The 23,471-nt window shown below is 37.2% G+C and overlaps 1 protein-coding gene across 2 annotated transcripts in view; it reads right to left on the bottom strand.

Annotated features, from left to right (window-relative positions):
• Window positions 1–23,471, bottom strand: part of RPS6KA3 (ribosomal protein S6 kinase A3) — an 80,134-nt gene that overhangs the window by 2,247 nt on the left and 54,416 nt on the right. Inside the window, exons 11-21 of one of the 2 annotated variants that reach the window (XM_074605181.1) lie at window positions 21,437–21,525; window positions 21,093–21,157; window positions 20,889–20,991; window positions 19,978–20,102; window positions 17,955–18,080; window positions 16,099–16,188; window positions 11,553–11,711; window positions 4,481–4,642; window positions 4,211–4,287; window positions 3,020–3,137; window positions 741–881 (exon numbers count right to left, since the gene is read on the bottom strand). In XM_074605181.1, the coding sequence (XP_074461282.1) occupies window positions 741–881; window positions 3,020–3,137; window positions 4,211–4,287; window positions 4,481–4,642; window positions 11,553–11,711; window positions 16,099–16,188; window positions 17,955–18,080; window positions 19,978–20,102; window positions 20,889–20,991; window positions 21,093–21,157; window positions 21,437–21,525 (1,255 nt within the window). The remainder of the gene's footprint in view (window positions 1–740; window positions 882–3,019; window positions 3,138–4,210; window positions 4,288–4,480; window positions 4,643–11,552; window positions 11,712–16,098; window positions 16,189–17,954; window positions 18,081–19,977; window positions 20,103–20,888; window positions 20,992–21,092; window positions 21,158–21,436; window positions 21,526–23,471) is intronic. The other variant, XM_074605188.1, reaches the window with a different exon arrangement.

Below are 23,471 nucleotides of genomic sequence, written 5' to 3'. Positions count from 1 at the left end.
AAGATTTATGTAAGGAAAAAAAATATGTTAGAAAGTTGTGAGCTGTGGCATCAGAACTGCCCCCTCTTTCCACTTGTGTTTTTGGATGCTAGACATTTCTAGTAGCTGACTCAGAGAGATTGTTAATTATATTCCTCAGATCCCTTTTATGTTGCACGGCAGAGATTCTTGGATGTAGGATTGAAGCCAGGGTGGAATACAGAGAAACAGAATTCAATTATTTTTATTTCTCTCTGCTTGTTCAAAGTGAAGAAGTTTATCAGGGTCAAAACCAGATTGTGTTTCAGACAGAATGTACGATACTATATTAATTAACATTGCCTTTTGGGCTTCTTTTTAGCTTATACTGTCATCATGAAGTATACTGTTTTCTTTCAGACACTGACGATTAACATCCTGTAAAACTGTAGAATTAGCTAAACTATTTTTCAGCTCCCCTATAGTCACCTGACAACATTTTCACTATCAGAAGAACAATTTCTTCTGTGCCAGTTTCTTAAGGAAGTTAAGCCTCCCAGTGTAAGTCAGTCCAATAAATTTCAAACCTAAGAAAGTAAAAGTCCTTTTCAAATGTATTAGATTTATTCTCCATGACTTCATAGCTTACTGCGACTCCCAGCTGTAACAACTTTTAAATAGTATTTTGAGGAAACATATGCCACAGTAACTTTTTTTTTTTAAAAATTCTTTAGTTTACACTAATTTTGTCTAAAGAGCAAGCTTAACAATCATCTATTTACCTTCACTAAATGGGGAGCATCCTGCCTGTTCAGCTGGTATTGAGGCAACTGGTCACAGTGAACTATCCAGGGGTGACTAAGAACTTGGGCTGCAGTCAATCTTTGATGTGGGTCAACATGAAGCATTTTTGAAACAAGGTCCTGTCAATAATATACAAAGAATCAATTTACAAAGCGTAAAACTTCAGTTTTAAAACAGATTACAGTTTAAACCTGAAGATTTTAGAGGTATAAAAATACGGTCGTAACATCAGTTTGACACAGCTGAAAAACTGCCCAGGAATGATAATACTATGTCTTTTAATTATATGACTTAACGGATGTTTGGTAACACAAGAGGAAAGTATCCAACTTAGTTAGGCAAAAGACACAAACATAAGAGTATGCACATTGGGCCAGAGTACAGGCCCCACTATACCAGTATTGGGGTTTTTTTCTAACAGTGACAAATAGCAGATATGTAAGGAAATGAGTATTGAAAAAAGAACAATTGAGAAAATATAGATGATATTTCCCTGCGTGTTTCCCCAGTGTCTAACAATCTTTCGACAACTGTACAACTTGAAGGTTGAATTTTAGTACCTCTGCTGTCCATAAAAGTACCCTAAGTGATTTTTACCTCATTCTCTCTGAACTCATTTTATTGCTTATATTTTTGTTTTTCCCCCCTTCTCAAACACCTTTCACAGTTGTTTCACAATTAAGTTGTGAACCACATGAACAGGCGTTTAATTTCTGTTTAGTTTTTAACTTCTGCAGAATATATTAACTGAAAAAAGGAACGAGTCTCTCCTTCTTTGTATCATCAGTGAAATGATCTCTTTTGTCTGTCATGTCAGTCAACTCTGCTGAGATGAAACACCATATTCTATGTACTCTCTTTAGATGGAAGTGGCTCAACATCTGGAAAGATTTTCAGCTTTGCTTTAGTACGTCCTTTTCTACAACCTTTTCAACTTCTATTTTATCTTTTTCAAATCATGGTAGTGAGAAATGCATACAACACTCAAGATGCTGGAACCAAATTTATACAGCAGCATCGTATTTTATAGATGACTTTAGATGTCAGTCACTAAGGGTAAACCATAAATAATACTTCTACATTAAGCAATTACCTGTGGAGAAACACATTTAGTTGACTACAACTGGATTTAAGATAATTTAAGTTACATTAGCAACACCGGACATTTTCATATGAAACATTCTTTGTTTTGTAATTCAAATTAAGAATTTGAACATAAAGATAATAAAAAGGAAGCTACGATTTTTTTCATAGCTGACAGGTTTTGGTTCATTCTAGACTCCCAAGCACAACTGAACAGAATAGCACTGAAGGAAGAAATAGCTGATGCTACCAGATTAGTGTAAACATGTTATTCTAACAGGTTGATTTGTCTATCAAATGAATTACATGATTTGTGGGAAAATGGTTGAGTTATGAGAACAGTACATTAGAAAACACATCAACAATAGCAAGAAAGAGCACAATCCATGTAAAAGATTTTTTTTTTGAAAAATTTAGCACCTTGCTGTAGTTACACAGAAGGGGCATAAAGGATATTGCACATTTCAGTTTAGAGTCTATTTGCTGTAAAAAATGTACTTCTAAAAAACTTAAGTTGTCTAAAGTTTTTACTTTGTCCAAACACAGTAAAAAGAAAGTATAATACTTCAGTGGGTTTTGTTTTGTTTTTTTTTTTGAGTAGATATGACATCCTTAAGGACTAAAAGTTCTTAAGGTACTTAAAAGAATAAACTGCTCAAATCCTAATGAAAAACTATGAAGTAAACTGTCTTGGGTAACTCTGAAGAACTCATCCAAGCAGAAAAATGCAAAAAACTACTTATTTTTCTAGCCCGAATCAGTGGCGCATATGGTAACTATCACAATATTTTCATTAGCCTGATTTAGACTATCTTTATGATTTTTGAATGTCATGCTTCCACATGAAGTTTTATTACAGCATCTCTCATCATGGATGACTGCATGTGTGTGAATACTGATAAAATACACTGTATTTCTTCGGACACTTGTTAATGGCTACAGTATAAGGCATGCCCATTTTTCTTCCTATATGCAAGCGGCTGTTGAAACACGAAAGGATCATAAACAGGAAAGAAACTTCTAGGTATATAAAGGATCAGATCAGTATTTTAAAATAGTAATAATAATGGGTGGAACTTACCCAACCATATATGATATAACATAGACATTATAAGCAATGTGTTACGTTGCAATCCATTTCTCATCCCCCAAAGGACAAAGTAAATGTACTTGCCTTAGCTGTATCTGAAACGGTATTCCAATAACCACCGCTGAGAGAGAACTTTCCACTACCTATTCGGGCCAAAATCTCCTCTGGGGTATCATCAGGACCATTTGCAAAAGGAGTGTAGCTATTTAACCAAACAAGTTCAATGTTAATAACTTCCATAACCTGGACCTCAACAGTTATTATGAATCTGATCACAATGTTCAGCGAGTTCAACATAATATGTAGCTGTAAAAAGAAATTATTCTTAACACGTGAAAATGCATGGCACTGACTACAGATCTGTTCTTACTGGATGTATTCCCTCTGTAACGGGTCTGAAAACCAGATTTTTCCTACAGCAGTCTAAGTCCTGGTGGTTCCTGAGTTACAGAAAGTATTCCTTAAGCCTTCATATTTTAGTGAAATTACAAAATTAAATATGAAGACTTTATAATGAGTCTGAAAAAGAATAAATGTTGTTTTGATACTAGAGGAAGGAAGGTGTAGCAATTTTCCTTGCTTCACTATAAACATTCTTGCTACTAGAATATCCACAACCAAAAGGGAGTTATATTTAAAAACAAATATGTTTGTCACTTATTTATTTTAAAATGCCATAATGTCTCTGATGGCGTTAACTCTTAACCAAAGTGGCAATCTGAATAATCCAGCATAAAAAGGTAATCTATTTGGCAGCTGCAACAGCAACCATCTTTTGAACTTGTGGAACTACAGTAGGATTTATTATTCATCAGATTTTATACAATTCATTTCTGTTGCATGTATAAATGCATTTCTATAGCATTTCTTATATCCTAACTGCATCACTTCAGACTATAAAGCAGTTGAATTTTGCACACAATCATGCTTCAATGCATTGCAATTCTACTTGCAACATGTATTTCTGTCAACACATATGCTGCCTTAATCAGCTAATTTTCACATGAAACAGTCAACTCTTACTCCTAAATCACCACAAAGCAGAAATTAAACATCTAAAATAGATGAGACATAAGAAGTCAAGAATTTTTCACGTCAGTGTCTGCAAACTTGGATTCTACTAAAGACAAAGCATATTCTATCCTCACTGAAGCCAAAGTTGAGATTAATCAATGCCTCAATAGAAACATCTTCAACAGTGGGCCTACATTTATTACTCTCTTTGTTTATATTGGTTTGCTATTCTACAGCAAAGCAAACTAAAATTACTCTTACCCAGTAAGCATGGTATAAAGTAGAACACCAAGGCTCCATATGTCACATGCAGCATCATAACCTTGCCTCTTTAAAACCTGAGGGAGACAAGTATTTTTTCTGAAAAAAATTCTTAGAAATGCTTTGATTATGCCATAAAAATAGCGAGAATTCAAGTTTTTAGTGTTTACGAAGTGATTTAACTTGTTAGACAAGAAGGAAACAAGTATCTCGCCAGCAAAAAAATCCCATCAATATAAACCAAGGCATATAAACTGTCCTGGTATTTACCTCTGGCGCAACAAAATTTGCTGTGTAACATGGAGTCATCAGAAGACCATTTTCTGCCCGTAGCTGTTTTGCGAAGCCAAAATCACAAATTCGAATTGATTCTGGATTACCAGACTCATCAACATAGAGAATATTGCTAGGCTTCAGGTCTCTATGAACAACCTAAAAACATAAAACAAACCACTAAATACAATAAGCTAAACATAGGAAAGGCTTTATATTATAATTATCAATTCCGCTATTTAATTTAAAATCTCCCATCAGCAATCAGTTTCCACATTTCCAGCTTCTAACTTCAGCTGTAGCATTCTGATGCTCAGTGCTATATAGAGCACTACAATTCTAACTTGGAAACTTTAACTATAAACCCCCTTCCAGACATCCCAATCCCCCCAAATTTATTTGTACAGACAGTTCCAGATGTCTTGTTCTAATGGGTGAATATATGTATTTTCTATTTTAACATGCATACCTACAAGGCTCTTCAAAATATATTACTAGCCAAAGGTTCTGATTTAGAGTCACAGATGTCTGTAGCTGTTGATACGCCACTGGGCTACATAACCACACATTAGTTACTGCTGGTAACTGGTGTTCTATATTACATTCTCTTCATTCAGATAATCTGAATTAATCCCAGTGCAAACATTTAAGGTCTGATTAAGAAGGAATTTTAATACAGTTCTGCCAAAAAAAAATAATCTCAAAATATCGAAGAGGTATTTTCCTAATGGACTGGCATGTCAAAAAAAGCCTGTACTGGTTTCCAAGCGGCTGTTCTGTAAGGGCTTGAGATGTAAAATGCTTGACAAAAACTGTAGAAGGTGCCAAAGCTCTGGCAGAATGAATCTAATCTTATTTGAAGGTATGTTATAAACAAGCCTTAATAAAACCTGGAATGCACAACGACAGTCTTCAAAATCAGATGATCTGTTGTGTTTTCTTCACAAGACAAATTAGCCTAAAGTCTCTAGAGACTTTGTTCTCTGTAAAGAAAAGGGTATACACTGCTGTAAGACAGTATAGTGGATCTAAATGTCCTCTTTTAAATATTTAAATAGCCCTGCTATGGAAGCCTTTATCTCCCCGATTGTCCTATGTATTTGATTAATATTAAACACAGCTTTACAGAATTAAATTTGAATGGAAGACTCATTTCCTCTTGGAAAAGATTGTGAGGAAACACTTCAAGAAGGTAATCACATTAGAACGAGAAGATACCCCAAAACTCCTGCAAGTGAGTGATGTGCAGAATCAGAAGCTCTATGCACTCTTTCAGAAAGCTAGCAGTGTTTCAGGAAAATAATGTAAGACCAAGAAGTGAAAGACTGCAGAAGGCCTGCAGATTGTAAAGCCATTTAACACACTAATCTATTTAGTAGAGGCTTTTTCAGTACGCAAATACTTTGCAATTCTGAGGTTAAATAAAATGAGTACTTAAAATTATAGAAATAAGGACCTTGTAAGCTGAAATATACAAAATGGTATTAGGGAATTTGAGTTGGAACAGTAGACATTAAGGGGAACATCCTGGCTTGAGATGTCAGTGTAGGAGAGAACCAGCTCCTGACAGCCCTCATTTTTTGGCGTTTAGATAGATTAGAATCCTTTTTCTCTAAGTAATGAAACATCCTTTACTGTTCCACAAGGCAGAAGAAAAAAAACCCCAGAGTTTTATTCTAGTTGGTGGTTTGTTTGTTTTTGTTTTTTTTTTTTTTAATAGATCCTAAAAGGGGTAGAAAGGAAGAGGTGGGCAACAGAAGGCAGCACAGAGCCAGGGATTTGGCAGACTGTTTCTAGAACCAGTCTGCTTGAGTAGTACTTTTTTTTTTTGGAACAAGGGGAAGCAATTCTCGAGTGGGAGGAAGAGTAGGTATAACAGTCTAGTTCAAATCCAAATGCTAATTCCTAAGCAATCAACATGTTTATGTCAAAGAATAAATACAATACCTTCTTGTTTTAAGCTGTTTTACCAAATGTGAATTTTAAAAAGATGTCAGATTGTTTAGATTATATTGGTATTTTGCACCAAGACTTTGGAGCCCTGGGACAGCTGGTTAAGGGATCAGGAGCACAAGTAGTGTTCTCCTCTGTCCCCCCAGTTGCAGGGATTGATGTGGGGATAAAGAACAAGAGTCAGCGGATTAACTCCTGGCTCAGAGACTGGTGCAACCAGCAGAACTTTGGTTACCTTGATCATGGATTGATATACAGGACACCAGGCATGCTGGCAACAAGTGGGGAAAGCCTAACCCAAAAGAGAAGAAGGATTCTGGGACAGGAGTTAGCAGGACTCATTGATAGGGCTTTAAATTAGGTTTGAAGGGGGAGGGACGGGGATGTAACCAGAGTGATTGAAGTGGTGCCTGGGAGCAGCATCCCAGTACTGGTGGGTAAAAGCACTAGCAAGGTCTTGCAGCCTGTTGTCACAGTGGAGGTGGGAGATGATGACCCATGTGCTAGCAAAGACATGAGCAGTAGTGTGATAGATTGGCAACTGCAGAAATGTCTGAGCACGGACAGGTGGGAATAAGGGCTTGTCCCCCCAGTAAAGTGGCAAGGCAATTAGCCCAGCTGAAGTGCATCTACACGAATGCACGCAGCATGGGCAACAAACGGGAAGAGTTGGAGGCCATTGTATAGCAGGGAAACTATGATATAGTTGCCATCACTGAAATGTGGTGGGAAGACACGCACAACTGGAATGCAGTGATTGATGGCTACCAACTCTTCAGAAGGGATAGGCAAGGAAGGAGAGGTGGTGGGCTGGCCCTCTATGTCAGGGGCAGTTTTGAATGCCAAGAACTTAACAGTGTGCGTGATGACATTGTTGACTGTTTATGGATAAGAATCAAGGGGAAGGCCAATAAGCCAGACAGCGTGGTGGGAGTTTGTTACAGACCCCCCAACCAGGATGTAGAGGCCAATGAAATATTCTATAAGCAGCTGGCAGAGGTCTCGTGATTGCTTGTTCTTGTGGAGGACTTCAACTTCACGGATGTCTGCTGGAAATATAACACAGCAGAGAGGGAACAGTCCCAGAGGTTCCTGGAGTGCGTGGAAGACAACTTCCTAACACAGCTCGTGAGGGAGCCAACTAGGGGAAGTGCCCTACTGGACCTGCTACTTGTTAACAGGGAAGGTCTTGTAGGGGATGTAAAGACTGGAGGTTGTCTTGGGCAGAGTGATCATGAAATTTTCAATTCTTGGTGAAGGCGAGGTGGAGAGCCAGCAGAACTGCCACCTTAGATTTCCAAAGGGCAAACTTTGGCCTGTTTAGGAGCATGCTTGAGAGTGTCCCTTGGGGGACAGTCCTGAAGGTCAAAGGTGCCCAGGAACGCTGGTCTTACTTCAAGGAAGAACTCTTAAAAGCTCAGGAGAAGGCCATCCCCAAGTCCCAAAATACGAGCAGACAGGGAAGTAGACCAGCCGGGCTAATAGAGAGCTTTGTCTGAACCTCAGGAAAAAAAGGAAAGTTTATGATCTTTGGAAAAGGGGGTTGGCTACTTATGAAAAATACCAAGGTGTAGTGAAGCTATGCAGGGTGAAAATTAGAAGGGCCAAAGCTCAAGCAGAACTCATCTTGGCCACCACAGTTAAAGATAACAAGAAGAGGTTCTTTCAGTATATCAATAGAAAAAGGAAGACTAGGAAAAACGTAGGCCCACTAAGGAATGAGATGGGTGCCCTAGTGGTGGAAGACACAGAGAAGACAGGGCTACTGACTGCCTTCTTTGGTTCATTTTTTGCTGCTAAAGCTGTCCCTCATGAATCCCAGGCCCTGGAGGCAAGGGGGAAGGTCTGGAGAGAGGAAGATATTTCCCCTGTAGAGGAAGATCAGGTTAGAGACCACTTGGCCAATCTGGACATCCATAAGTCCATGGGCCCTGAAGAGATGCACCTGCAAGTGCTGAGAGAGCTGGCAGATGTTACTGCTTGGCCACTCTCCATCATCTTTGAAAGGTCATGGAGAACAGGAGAGGTGCCTGGGGACTGGAGGAAGGCAAATATCACTCCAGTCTTCAAAAAGGGCAAGGAGGAGGACCCAGGGAACTACAGATCAGTTAGTCTCACCTCTGTCCCTGGGAAGGTAATGGAGCAACTCGTTCTGGATGTCATATCCAAGCGCATTCAGGAGCAGAAAGTTATTGGAAGTGGTCAACATGGATTTACCAAGGGTAAATCATGCTTGACCAATCTCACAGCCTTCTATGATGTTATAACTGGTTGGCTGGATGAGGGCAGAGCAGTAGATGTCATCTACCTTGACTTCAGCAAGGCTTTTGACGCTGTCTCTCATAACATCCTCCTTAGGAAACTGAAGAAGTGTGGACTAGACGAGGGGACAGTGAGGTGCATTGAGAGCTGGCTGTGTGATAGGATTCAGAGGGTTGTGATTAACGGAGCAGGGTCGAGTTGGAGACCTGTAACCAGTGGTGTCCCCCAGAGGTCAATACTTGGACCAGTATTGTTTAACGTATTTGTCAATGACCTGGACGAGGGGAGAGAGTGTATCCTCAGCAAGTTTGCTGATGATACCAAACTGGGTGGGGTGGCTGACACACCCCAGAGGGCCATGCTGCCATCCAGCGTGACCTAGACAGGCTGGAGAGCTGGGCAGAGAAGAACCTAATGAGGTTCAACAAGGACAAGTGTAGGGTCCTGCAGCTGGGGAAGAAGAATGTCAGGCACCAGTATAGGTTAGGGGTGAACCTGCTGGAAAGCAGCTCTGAAGAAAAGGATCTCGGGGTCTTGGTAGACAGTAAACTATCCATGAGCAAGCAATGTGCCCTTGTCGCCAAGAAGGCCAACAGAACTCTGGGCTGCGTAGGGAAGAGTGTGGCCAGCAGGTCAAGGGAGGTCATTCTCCCCCTCTACTCTGCACTGGTGAGGCCACAACTGGAATACTGTGTCCGGTTACGGGCTCCCCAGTTCAAGAGAGACAGGGAACAAAGATGACTAAGGGATTGGAGCATCTCCCTTCTGAGGAAAGGCTTAGAGAGCTGGGACTCTTTAGCCTGGAGAAGAGAAGGCTGAGGGGAGACCTTGTTAATGTTTACAAGTACCTAAAGGGTGGGTTTAAGGAGGATGAAGCCAGACTCTTATCAGTGGTTGCCAGTAACACGACGAGGGGTAATGGGCACAAGTTGGAACATAGGAAGTTCCAATCAAATATGAGAAAAAACTTCTTTACGGTGAGAGTGACAGAGCACTGGAACAGGCTGCCCAGGGAGGTTGTGGAGTCCCCTTCTCTGGAGACTTTCAAGACCCGCCTGGATGCAGTCCTGAGTGATGTGCTCTAGGCAATCCTGCTTCAGCAGGGGAGTTGGACTAGATGATCTCTAGAGGTCCCTTCCAACTCTGAAAACCCAGTGATTCTGTGAAATAACATTTTATTTTAGAGCAATAGAAAAGAGCAAAAGCAGGACATTCCAATTCTTTATTTCTTAGCATCATGTTTTTGATTAGCATTCTCAATTATCTATCAGCATGCAAAAGTATTCTGCTCTGAGATGACATGATACTTCTTGTTTATTCTTTTTATGATGTCTATTGTGCCAACCCTTAATTGTTGTATGCTGGCCCTAATACTTTTAGAATGGTTTGGGTGAGAGTTGGAAGTATTGCTTACTCTGAAGAGGAGGATTTCAATTCCTTGGTTAGCTAATTTTTCAGTTCAAAAGTATCTTATGAATGTCCATGAGGAAAATCCTTCTGGGAAGAGTCATGGAGACTGCACACAGATTGGGAATCTGTCAAACGAAATATTACCTAATACCATATTCAAATGAGCTCCTCTGGTGACCAAAGAAGCTACAAAAGGAAAATCCACTGAAGACAGTGAGGACTTTTCCAGATGAAAAATTAGACTACTGAAGTGCTTGCTATTTACACATATGGCCACCTTTCAGGCAGAATTGACTTAATATAAGATGACCCAACAATTTCAAAAAGTAGAAGTTCCAAGGAGCATGTGGTCTATCTAATGCAAGTTAAAATGCCAATATTTACAAAGATCTACAGAAAAGAAATAAAAGCCCCTAAATCCCTTACTTGACGCAAGGACACTGGGCCTTTTTTGGCCACGTGTGGTAAGAAGGAACCAAGTTATGATATGTGTTATTCTATTATTTATATTTCTATACAGAAGGTATTGAGGTTTATTCATAATTCCCATGGATGCTGCTGGCCAAGGATTCTAGTCCCGTGTACAGATGCTCAAGTGACTGAAGAAAGCGATGAACCACAAATAAGATACACCAGACAACTTTGATCCTAAGTTTTCTGAAAGAATAGTTCACAGAAATGACCGTGCATGCTGAATTATTACCTGTTTCTTAAAATAGTTTGAGTACTATTCATTCCAAAGCAGCTTTTCTTGGATAATAACTTTAGATGTTAGCAGATTGACTTTTTCCTTACACCCTTACTTTCTGCTTTTTCTCTGTCGCCCTTTCCTTGTCGACTTAAAAATGCAACACAACTTGTCCTTGCCATGCAATTGTCACACTTGCCTTCTCTATCTTTGAACTACTTCCTCTGTCTCCAAATTAATTTCCTGAAGCATTAATTTTCTTTCTCCTAACAGTCCATTACAACTTCCTGACCCTATGGTGCAGGAGCTCATAAAGTCATAAACCAACTTCTTCAAAACCAAGCAGTGGAAGAAATTACAAGTGTGATAGATGGAAGATAAATTTTCAGGGTCTATCACAGGGTGGGGTTGGAATTACATGAGGTCCCATGGCTAAGCAACAGCACTAGTCCTAGCACTTCTTCCTGGCTTGCTTCCTCTCATATCCTATCTATTAGTCATTATCTGCTTATCCCACAGAACTGCTGACAGACTGCATGCAGGACTAGACAAACAGTTGCATCATCTCCTTTATCTAGACATCTACACAGCTGATGGGGAATGTTTTGATTTCAACACAAATTCCTGCAGCCATGTAATTATTTACCAAAAATTACTTAATTACTGCACAGAAGAACATATCAAAATAGGAGTTTATAAATCTGAAAGAAAAGAATATTAAAATCTATAAGCATTTTGTGTGAGCTGAAAACTTACCCCTTGTGCATGGAGATATTCAACCGTTTTTGTTATTGTGAACAGAACTGCACTAGCTTCTCGTTCTGAGAAAAATTTTTGCCTAAGAATTTTATCCAGCAGTTCTCCTCCTTTCATAAGTTCTGTTACCACGTATACATATTTCCCATCATCATACACCTGCAAAAAGTACATGAAGATGTAAACTTCAAAACATTTATTCTCTGCCATCTTCCTGTGAAATGCACACATACTGCAGGTGCATCCACAAGCTGTTTTCTTCAATTATTTTTCCCCTATTTCTCACCCCACACACTATCCAGACATTGTTCATCTTCAGAAATGAACACAAAACCTTCTACAAAAAGGCAGTACAGCAATATAATGGCATGTAAATATTTAAAGAGAAAAAAAGATTAATAACATGTAGTTTTTCCCACATAGCTTTACTGAAACTAATTAAACTAGACATGGGAGAAATTAAGAAGTAATAATAAGTGGAAACTAGTCTAATTAAGGCAAAGCCAAAGCTAATTGTAGAAGCAATTATTGCACCAAATTACAAATATGAGCAGAGATCATTCTGACTGAACAGTCAAACAAACAAAAAAATAATCTAAGTTCACTTCAAATAGCTTCTGTGAACACTGAAGTTAATGCATACAAAACTGCTATGATAAAAGCCTACAACTTATACATTACTCTGCGCATAAAGTGTGAACCAAAGTCTAAAATTAATAAAATATGTATATTTTAGCCCTTACTTCTAGTTATGGAAAATGGCTTAATTTTTGCATGCATTTTAACTTCTAGGGAAACAACAGTTGAGAATTACTTATATTATCACCAGGGGGCACTACAGACTGAACTATACCAAAACATGTTTTAAGGTATACTTAAGCATTTCATTTCAGTTGCACTTTCTTGGGGTTTAAACTTAATCCAGAAAGTGGTTCCTGCTTTAGTGAAACCTTTTACAGACTGTGTTCCCTGTTATTATTCCAACCTATTTTTTATGGTGATGTTGGAATCGTTCTCTGCAGTAATATATGCAAGATAAAAACTAGTTTCTATTTAAGTAGAAACAATTATCCAAGCTGTAGTAAAATAACTTTAGGAATAAACTAAATTAAATAAAGAGTTTTAATCCCAATTTCCTTGTCTTAAGCTACCTGGGAAATACAGGCTACTGAAGTTCTAAGCTTAGAAATTTTTGTGCTTTAAACTATACTAAAAGGATTTTTTTTTCACCAAATTAAAAAAGAGGAATAATGTTAAAGAAGTAATTCTGCAGGCTTTACAAGCATATTATCTTAAGGAGAAGACGACATGACGGGTTTCCATGTTCTCATTTAACAGCAATTTTCCCCCAAGAAATATAAATGACTGATCATCTGAATGTGTTTCTATTAAGACTTTAAATATTACACTGTATTAAAATGCAGAATTTTCTAATTCTAGATACTAAACTGGCAGTTTAGATTTTTTTTTTTTTAATAGGCATGCTCCCTCTAATCCTGGTATAACGTGAAGAAATAAGCTTATTTCATTTGACATGGCAAAGCACACACATGTCAGTACTGCAGGGGGCATTCAAGCAAAATTTGCTTGAATTTGATTACTATTTTATCTGCTACCTTTTGTTGGTCCTGTCTACCTGCCAAAAAAAAAAAAAAACCAAAACAAAACCAAAACCAAACCCACCCCAAACAAACCATTCCGCTCGCCCTGATTTATCTAATGGTAGTATCAATTTAGTTGTTTGCACTGAATTAATACCGTTGAAGTTTTCTTCCCCATTAGGTGCACAGTATTACGCTGAGATCATAAATATGATAGTAGTTTCTAACATGAACTCCTGCAGATGCCCAACATCAGTCAGGATGTCTCCTCTACCAAGCAAACTGGAAGAAACTATATTGATAAACAGATGTAGGCGAATGAACAAAATATACTGTAATGGAGAAAGAGAACACCTTTTTTGCAAAGTGAAATAAGATTTCACATACATATTAGGAGTTTCTTTAAACTCATGAATAAGCACTTTGACTGGGACACTGGATATACTGTATTTAGGTTTCTAAAATGCTTCTGAAAAGTTTCTTCAGCCAATGCTTTAAATAACTCAAACCAGGACAAAAGTTCTGTTACAGAACAGCAGCTAATAGGTAAAAAAGGGTAAAATACATATAATGGTCTGGCACAGGTAAAAAAGGGTAAAATACATATAACGGTCTGGCACAGGAAGTTTCTAGGTAATGGTTTGTTGGAAGCTGTGTGCTTCCTCCATTCTTACATGGTTTCCTAGGCATCCACTAACGGCCACTGTCAGAAGCAGGATATTGGATAAGAAGGACATCTGATTTAGCACAATATAGCTCGCTCTTTTGTTTATATACTATGTAACTGAAAAAGACCACTGATAACAATCAGAAGGAAAAACCCCAGAGGACTGTGCACTGCAGAAAGAATTTGGTGTTTTGAATATTCCATTGTTTCAATCCAAACACCTTCAGAATTAAAGTACATAAAAAGGCTGAGCAAGAACGAAAATTTCCATCCTAAGCTAAATTCAAATATTACTGCATTTACTCTTGAAATACAAGAAAAGAAAGAAATTACTTCTTGCAGAAGAATAATTTCCAAAGATATTCACTTAATGCTGAAATATTTTAGTTGGGCATTTCAAAATAGAAACGTTTACATTTTGGTGTGGAACTGAATGAAAAATTGTGTCAAATCCAGATTGAGTTTTATGTGTATAATAATACACGGTGCTCTTGGTGAGTTTGAGGCCTGAAGGCCAAGTACTCCTTATTCTTTCCTCTGAAAGCTGTAATAGAACACCCCTATATTGTGGGATATGCAAGCAATCTGACCCATGCATCTATATTAGGACAGTGAAAACTTAACTTTTTACAGTAGTGGATATTATACAGGATTCACATGTATTAGAAACTTGTATCTCTTTCCTTACACTGGACATAGTTCCATAAACTGGGCTTGAGGAATGGATCTGAAGTAGAAATAACAGAATTACAGCCTCTTGTCTGCTCTTCCTCTGTGGACTTAAGGCTTTTTTTGTTGTTGGCTCCTTTTGTTACATGAATATTAATGTTGGTGTGAATGAAAGATGGCTGCTACTGGAAGATGACTGATGAAGAACAATTAATTACAAAGTCGAGCAATTCAGCACACATGACAACTTTTCAAGGCTGCCTGCATTTCTCTGCTCTCAGTGAAAAATATTCATAGTGCTTAAGTTCAGGTAAGTACTCACATTCCTTATGTTTGTCTTCCTGCTTAAATAACACAACCTCTATTATGAATTCAAGCAACTCATAAACCTAGCATGCAGCACTAAAAGCAAGCTGAATGCTGATGCAGGTTCTGAGTTAGCCCAGGTACTTTCAGGTGGCTTTATTGTCCAACCACATGAAGCAGAACAAACAGAAAGTGGGATTGTAATTATGGGATCTACCTTGCAATAAGGTAAGCTCCATGGTGGGCTCCCTTGTATATCTGACTTTTGTTCTCCCAAGAAATGGCCAAACTACATGATATTGATAAAGTGAAGACAAATTATTGTAGGAGAAGACCTTTAGGCAGGGTTCGCTAGTACTCATCTCCACAGCATTTACGAGCTACCATTTTAATGACTTCAAAATGTCTGAGAATCTCCCTTCAGCTGAGCTCAGCTTCCTGAAAATGGTTAGCCGTTTTGCTTGAGGTTTGGTTTTGTGGACCAGAATACTTTCCTGCAGACTAAGAAAGTCATTAAGCATATGCCTTTTTAATTTTTAATCCTCTTTAATGCATAATCAAGGAAAGAAAGCCAATTTTCTTTTTCTGTTAGATCATCAGAATCTACTGTTCACTATGAAAATCCTCTACCTCCCAACTTATGTTACTCTTTGATTTTTGTGGTCAAAGTGTTTCCACGGTCAGAGCAAACAATACAAGAAAAAAAAAGCTAGATAATCTTCCCTATGAAGACCAGGTAAGGTACAAAGACCTTTACTAGGTAAAGAAAAGCGATGACCAGGCATATGAAAATATTTTGTCCATTACTTACTAACACTCATTACTGTTCATGAAAATTACTTTGAGTATTTGGATATTTGAGTATCACTATCTCAAACAGTGAGTTCTCAGTTACGTAATAATGCAGTTAAAAATTGCTTTTGACTAATGTAAAGTAGATTCAAAGTTAACCAAGCAACCAAAAAACCTTACTTGTTCCTTTATAAATACAGCCAATGTTAAATGAATTGTTCCTGTGCTAGGATTTATAAAGGATGAATTATTTGACTGCTTAGGATTACGTTGTACCAAAATATGAGCATCTTTAAAGGAGGACAATGACACACCTCAGTAAAAAAATTGATATTGTTGAATAAATGGCATTAGGATATTGTTTTATTTTTAAATACTAAAGTTATTTTCAGCTTTTTTAAATACTGAAAAACAGTAACATAAATCTAAAACATGCACTTCATCATCTCTCAAATTAGAAAGTGATATGCAATTATAATACACTAAAGGATGTCTCTGACACACTACTTACATCTTTTAGGGTAATAATATTTGGATGCTGTCCATAGCGCAGTAGGATTTCAATCTCCTCTGTTGGATCTCTTTTACTCTTGTCAATGATCTGTAAGAGCAAATAGATACATAGGCATAATTCTTTTTGTGAATATTATATAGCGTAACACTTTGTTGCGCTTACTAGCATAAACAGACAAGCAATATTTATTGTTGTTGGTAAAGGACATGGATTATAACCAAAACAAAATTTGTTAAATCAGAACAGCAAGGCCAAGCAAAAAACAGGAAAAACATGGAAAAGGCTCTCAGTTGAAAACAATTTTGGAGAAGTCAGGCTGCAGGCTACGATAAATAATGCAAGGCTATTTTAGTAGATAAGACTTCAGTCACCCACCATTTAATAAAATAGGAAGTTCCTAATTTGACATGAGATACTGGTTTGACAATGCTAATGCACGGATTTTCACAAAGCTGATCTCAAACAAATATTTAGTGCAGCAAGAGACAAAGCAGGCGAGTAAGGGAATCAAAAATAAGAGAAAGGAAACATTTCTCAGAGTTAATTCAGACAAGCATTCTATTATGAAAGTTCATTTGAATGTCTGGAGGCTTGCTATCAGGCTCTGAAGTTCTCCCTGTGCAGAAAAACAAAACATTATTTTGCCCTACTTAAAAGATATTCTTATTCTTCTCCTTTTTTTCCTCTCCTTATGAACTGTAGAATTTCCTCTAATGTCTTCTCCATCTCTCTCTTACCCCTTCTTCCTCTTGACATTCTAAGCCCCTACTGCTACCAGCACCATCCTAACACATTGGACACCGATCACCTTATTCTTTTTCTCATGATTCCTTGAGGAAAAAAAGCCACAACAGAGGCAGCAGCAAAGTGAGGCAATCCTCAGAGTAAATTTTATGGCTTAGAGAATTAAGAGCTATGCCAGTACTTTCTTCCAGTTTCAAGAAATTATTTAAAACTGCAAGCACAGAAGTCAAATCTGTTCCTGGCCAGAACCAGAATAATGACAAGTATGTAACGACCAAATTGAAATTGCAGGGTTTCTAGCAGACAATCTGCATACAGGGATACAGCAAAATAGAATTTATCTTTGGATTTTACATATTTGAATAGTAGACTGATGAACAACTAAAACAGAGAATCGCCTCACAGTACAATATTTAAATATTTTTAATAGCTTTTTTTTTTTTGCTTTTTAAGTCTGCTAATCTATGCGCCTGCTTTCATAGTAACCATTCAGCTCCATGGTGTTATACAGAAAGACAAAAAGATAAATTTATCATTCCACCTCTGGGAATTCTACTGATGTCAACCAAGAATTTAATGCCTTCAAAGAAGTGCTAGAAAGCCCAACAGAATAACATAAAAACAACATTAGAAACCTCATTAAAAACTAGCAAGCAAAGACAAAGAGTTGAAGTTTATTCTGGAAGGTACACCAGACTTTAGCACTGTTATGAACTCCTAGCTATCTGACAATTTATGAACCTACTTTTGAAGCAAAACCTCCATATAAAACTATATTTAAATAAGAGTAATCAATCACACTTTTAAAAAAATGATGGAAAGTCATGTAAGCTTTTCATTGCACATTTCCTTCTAGAAGCAGTCATGCAACACTCATCAGTTTTACTGTAATTACATAGGTGCTTCAAAGACCCACCACCCAAACCAGCATATCTGACATTAAATATTCTACTTGTTTGATTAGTATAATTCACATTTGCATCTAAAATCTTTTTATACTAAAAAATTGTCTTGATTTGCTATGGTGTTTATGGCAAATATTAATTATGCCCAACGTCTAGGATGCTGAAACCTGAAAACAGTTGGTGTGTTTTATACAAAGTGATTACCTTTACAGCATATTCCATGTTCGAAGCTTTATGAATACATCTCTTGCAGATAGAGTAAGACCCAACTCCGATATCTTCCTTTACTTCATATCCATCAGTAAACTGAATGCTGTTCCTGTGCAACTGCTACCAAAATAACATTATCAATTAATGAATATTCTAAATATAACTGACTTTTATATTAAGAATGCGTTTTTGAATTCCTAGTGATTTGCTTCAAATTTTAACTGATGGCTGTACTAGGTGAAAGCTGTCTAAATAGCCACTACCTTCTGTTTGATATGAATATGAGATAAATTATATATTAGACACATTGTAAATAATGCACACCGTATTTTAGAAACTGACAACATCATGGTTCTGGTTACTGATTTATTAATTTAAAGATAGAATCTCCAAAACAAAGAAGATCAGAAGACTACAAGATAAAATAATGGTAAAAAAGCATCACTGTTTCTATTATCTGAATAGATGAATGCCAGCTGAAAAATTCAGACATACTGAAGAGAATCAGGTTAACTGGAAATTGCATGGAATGGCAGTCAAAAATCCTTTCACAGAAATAAAAAGCTGAAAGAAGGACAAGTGTTCACTCTCGTAAAGGAAGGAAATGGTGTTCTAGTATAAGGAGTTTGTGCATTGCAGGAAACCATCTGGGTATCCTGCAGCACAGAAAAGAGGAAACAGGAGTAAGGAAGCGGTTGAGGGGCACAGAGCAAAGGCAACAGAGAAACAGACTTTTACAAGAGAAGGAAGCCATATACAAAGAGAAAGAAATTCATCCTCAAAATTACATGGGAAAGAAGGAGCACAGAAAAGCTTGTAGAAACTTTTAGCAAGACTTCAGGACCAGAAGTCATTCTGACCTATACAGCAAATCAGACAGCTTCTTTAGAATAAAAAAAGGATCTAAAACCCCTTGAAATTTAATGGTTTATTACACATGAAACAAATAATATGTACAAACAAGCATGTTATAACTATTCTAGATGTAAGAGGATTAAAGAAATATAAGAGCTATTCATGTTCTGAATAAACTGGTTTTTAAAAGTTTCTTCAGGCATTTGCAAAATCATACATCATACCTTTTTATTCCTACCTATATACCAATAAGAAGTTTTCAACACAGTTTAGATCACCAGCTGGTTTTCATGACTCAGTCTTATGCAGTAATTAGAATTATTAAAAGCAGAAAGGGGAGGCAGAAACACAATTTTTGCGCAGGTTTTCCAGTTTTCTTTCCTGTACATGCATCTGCTTTTTTCCCCCGCTGGATGCAAACTCTCCAGTGCTGGAGTGTGCTTTCAGAAGGATCTCAGCCTCATAAGGAGGCAAGGCATGCCTCCCCCCCAGTTCTAGCATAAGGTTCACCTTTCTTGTCTCACACAAAAATTGCACCTAAACAATGCTTTGTTGTCCAAAAATAAGCAGTCCTAGCAGTAACAGAATATATAAGAATAGCAACTGCATTAGGCTATCAAAAGTGACAATCTCACGATTATTAATACGGGAGACTGTATTGGAAGTCATCTAATACTGCTAAAAAGCCAAAGTTTGTGAGTATACTGTAACATTGACTTGCATGATACACTGAAATTAGTCACAAAATTTTACAGATTAGCACAGCAACTTAAAGTGGGTCATGAGAGACAGAATGTGTCCTGGCTCAGGGGTTCCATAACGCACAGCAGTCCAAAACATCCAGATACAATTCACAATTGTACCCCAGTGCCTCATATATATATATATAAAAAAATAAACCAGTATTTTCATGCATAGGAGAAAAAGATCAAGATGTCTTATTCCCCTCTACCTTATTACAGGTAATAATAAACAGGTCCTGCACCTTCAGAGGTTTTGTTTGGATAAAATAATCTGTCTTAACTTTTCTTATACAAAGCTGATAATGACTTTGTTACAGTACTTCTTTCTGTGAGGAAGGAAACTACTCCTTCACCAAGAGACAGCAATACTGCTTTATTGAGTTTTTTTTTTTTTTTTTTTTTAAAGCAGATGTACTCACCTGGACAATTGAATGCACTCCAACTGTCTGCATCGCTTGGCTTTCATCATCTGATGCAATAGCTACAAAACTAAATCCCCGAAAAAGCTGGTGTGCATTAGCACTAGGTGGGATACCAGGTGAATCTGAAAAACACATCACCTACTTACAAGCAGAGTTTTAAAAATGTAGAAATGAGATTATGTCTACTCTGGAAAGTAAGCTACAGCTTTATTCTATAAAGTACACAAACATTTTCTGCAAATTCCAGTTTCTGTGAGGACCAAAATACAAATAAATACTAAATTGTTTTGCACATATCTAGAAACACAACTGATAATCAATGATTATGAAGATCATATTACTGTCAGACAATATTTTATTATACAAAAACCAGTACTTTGCAGAAAATATCTACATATAGCAACATATCTATGCTATATTTATGGAGGAGAAGCACTCAAATTTTCTATTATATTTTGAATGGATCAGTGTAGAACTATGCAGAGACAGCTTGCACTGAAACAGCAACTTTGCCATGCAAAGACTGAAATGACTAAGCTTCTATGCTTACATAGTACGTAGAGTCACCATCATGAATTAAATGAAGCCATAAAATATAGCCTTTAAAGAGACACACAGATAATCTTTTTGAATTAGAAAAATGAGATTACTTAGATAAGTAAAATTGAACTTCTGTATATGTTTTGTTGCTGAGGATTACTTTATTTTTTACATAGGACAACTCGGTTGTCCCTTGTGATATATTTACACCGATGACCACAAAAACTTTTATGAACTATGGAATACTTGTCTGTGAGCATTCATTTAGCCTAGCAACACCTGGAAGAACAAGACACTTTACATAAGCTGAACAGGAAATACGAGTCTAATTTTTGAATATGTAAATTGTTTAGTTCTTCTCTGTTTACCTTTTGGAGTTTTTGCTGTAAATTCAGGGTCAAAATAAAATGTATCTTCAGGTCTGCCAGTTGCAGGTTTAAAAGGGGGATGGATTTCTCTCCTGTACAATTTCTGAGAAGAAGGCATAAGCCAGAGTGAATTAAAAAGTTATATCACACTACCAAACATTTAACTAAGAAAATAACTGAATTAATTTTGAATTAGATACTCACATTCCAATCTATTTTGGAAAAGAATGCATGCCTCTTAATTTCTTCAACTCCATCTGGACCTGCTCCTTTTATAATGAAGAAAAATATCTGCAAATTATTTCCTTCTTGATCAAAAAGAATGACTAGCAAAATTATATTTCTTATTTCTTCTGCATTAGTTTTAGATGTATGAATAGCAGAAATGATAATATTTTGTTGATCATTAGAACAGCAAACAGGCAAACTATGTTCCTACTTCAAAGCCTATTTTACACAAGAAACTGTAAACTTTTTTGGTCAGTTTAATGATCACTGATGTTATTAATACTATGATCAAATTCAAAGTACTCTGCTAAACACTTTACCTAATCTGTTTGCTGGGTTTCTTTTGAAGAGCATTCGCAGAAGACTCTGTGCTTCAGGACTCAAGAACTGGGGCATTCCAAGTTTAGCCCTATAGAGCAAAAACAATTAATAGCATACAAATACATTTAGGTTAAGCATTAACTCTGCATTCCCCCTGTCCTTTGTCATTCAACAAATCCATATCAAACAAAATAGCATCACTGAGAACTTGCCTTCAGACATCAGAAGCAGAGTAAAAGTGCTGTCAGTCATGTAAACCTGTAATTTCTGTTTGGGGTTTTTTTTCTGTTTTGAGTAGTATAATATTTTTCAGTAATGACTCAGGAACTTAAATAGAGGAAGAGGTGGTAAAAAATGTAGAAAAGAATAGTTTTAGGATAACAATTTATAAACTTGCAATATTTTTGTAATATGTTTTGATCTACTTTTCAGTTATTACCAAATGACATCAAACAAGCAAATCCACTTTGATGGTCAAAGACATTTTAGAAGGGGTAAGAAAACTACCCACAGTATGACATACACCAAAAACACCCAATCAAAACAACAGGAAACCTAAGCTAGAAGATAGAAATTGTATTAAGGTAGGACAGATCTTGCAAGATTAGTGGGTAAAAAAAAAAAGCAGAAAAGATCACTCCCTTCCTTCTTTCTTTTTGCTCCTCCTCAATCCATTTCAATTACTACTTTACAACACGTTGGTCTTGAATTTTTAGATTTAAGTTTTTATAGTTCTGTCATTATTTTTGTTTTGTAATTCTCACCATATTTTTCTCCTCCCCATTTAATGTTGAACCTCCATCCTGTCACTGTTACTATGTCTCACTTTTTTGTTATGACCATGGAGAGGATGGACATAATTCCCTCCTTTCCACTCTTCATTCAACCTGTAGCTTGCATTTTTCCATAACAATCCAACACAAGCTTTCTCTGTCTCAAGCAGAAGATGTGTTTTGCCTTGTATTCCAGATATTTGTAGATGCCCAACCCCTTGTCACTTCAGCAAGTGCATACACATTGCCATTGATTCACTATTCATTACTTTAAAACTCGAATTTACTCGATTTTCCATTCCTTTCTGCATTAAAGAAACCGGAGGGGGAGAGGGGTAGGGTGGCAATGGAATCTGAAATAACTTTGCCTTCTTTGGGCTCTTCAATAACATGCTACAGGCAGATCAAGACCATGAACTGAGTAGAAGAACGGGCAGTGGGGAACCCAATGTTTCCCCGATTGCCATGCACCACTAGCAGCTGAATTCTTACTCATGCACTTTATATGCAGTGATTTCATTGCATGTTCACTTGATGTCACTTCTGCTCACAGCAAAACATAAGAGCCACACTGTAAGAAGGAAGCAAGGAACACATTGTCTGCAGAAGCACAATGGTATCATTTACAATGTTATTGAAGGACAGAGAACAGACAAGTAAACATGCTAGGACTGTGCTGGAGTGGGTGGAAATCTTTGTCCTATTATAATCCAAAACAGCTCCAACAGTAGGATGCAGCCCTGGAGGTTCAGCATGAGAGCTCAACTGCTTAGAAAAATCTAAAACCAAGCCAAAAACATAACTGCCATTAATCTTATGGAGGAGTAACTCAATGAACAGAAACAGAACACGTAGAAGAAATTCTGGAGGACTGGTATGTACTGCAGTCCACAGTGGAGTGAACTGGAGGCCCTCACGCAAACCACAAGAATTAAGACTGTCGTTGCTCCCTCTCCATCATGAAGGAGCACCTTTCACAAAACCCTTTACTGGCCATGTGACACAGCAGAAGAAAAGGCAATCACCAGGTCCTCAGAGGTCCTAGGTTAAACAACCACATGAGTGACAGCATTTTTTTTCTGACATGCCTGATGGACAAAGACAAAGGCATACCTCTTCAGTAAAGGAGAAAAGATGCTTTAAAAAGTTAACTATATTGCTGCAAACTACGATTTCTTCAAATTGCAGAGTTTCTCAGTTTTATGTAAAACACATAAGAATAAACAAAAACTTGTCTTGGTAACGTGAGACATAAAGAGCC

This window comes from Larus michahellis, chromosome 1 (assembly GCF_964199755.1).
Source record: "Larus michahellis chromosome 1, bLarMic1.1, whole genome shotgun sequence".
Lineage (NCBI taxonomy): Eukaryota > Metazoa > Chordata > Aves > Charadriiformes > Laridae > Larus > Larus michahellis.
Note: the sequence above shows the minus strand (reverse complement) of the source record. Positions and strands in the feature narration are given on the sequence as shown.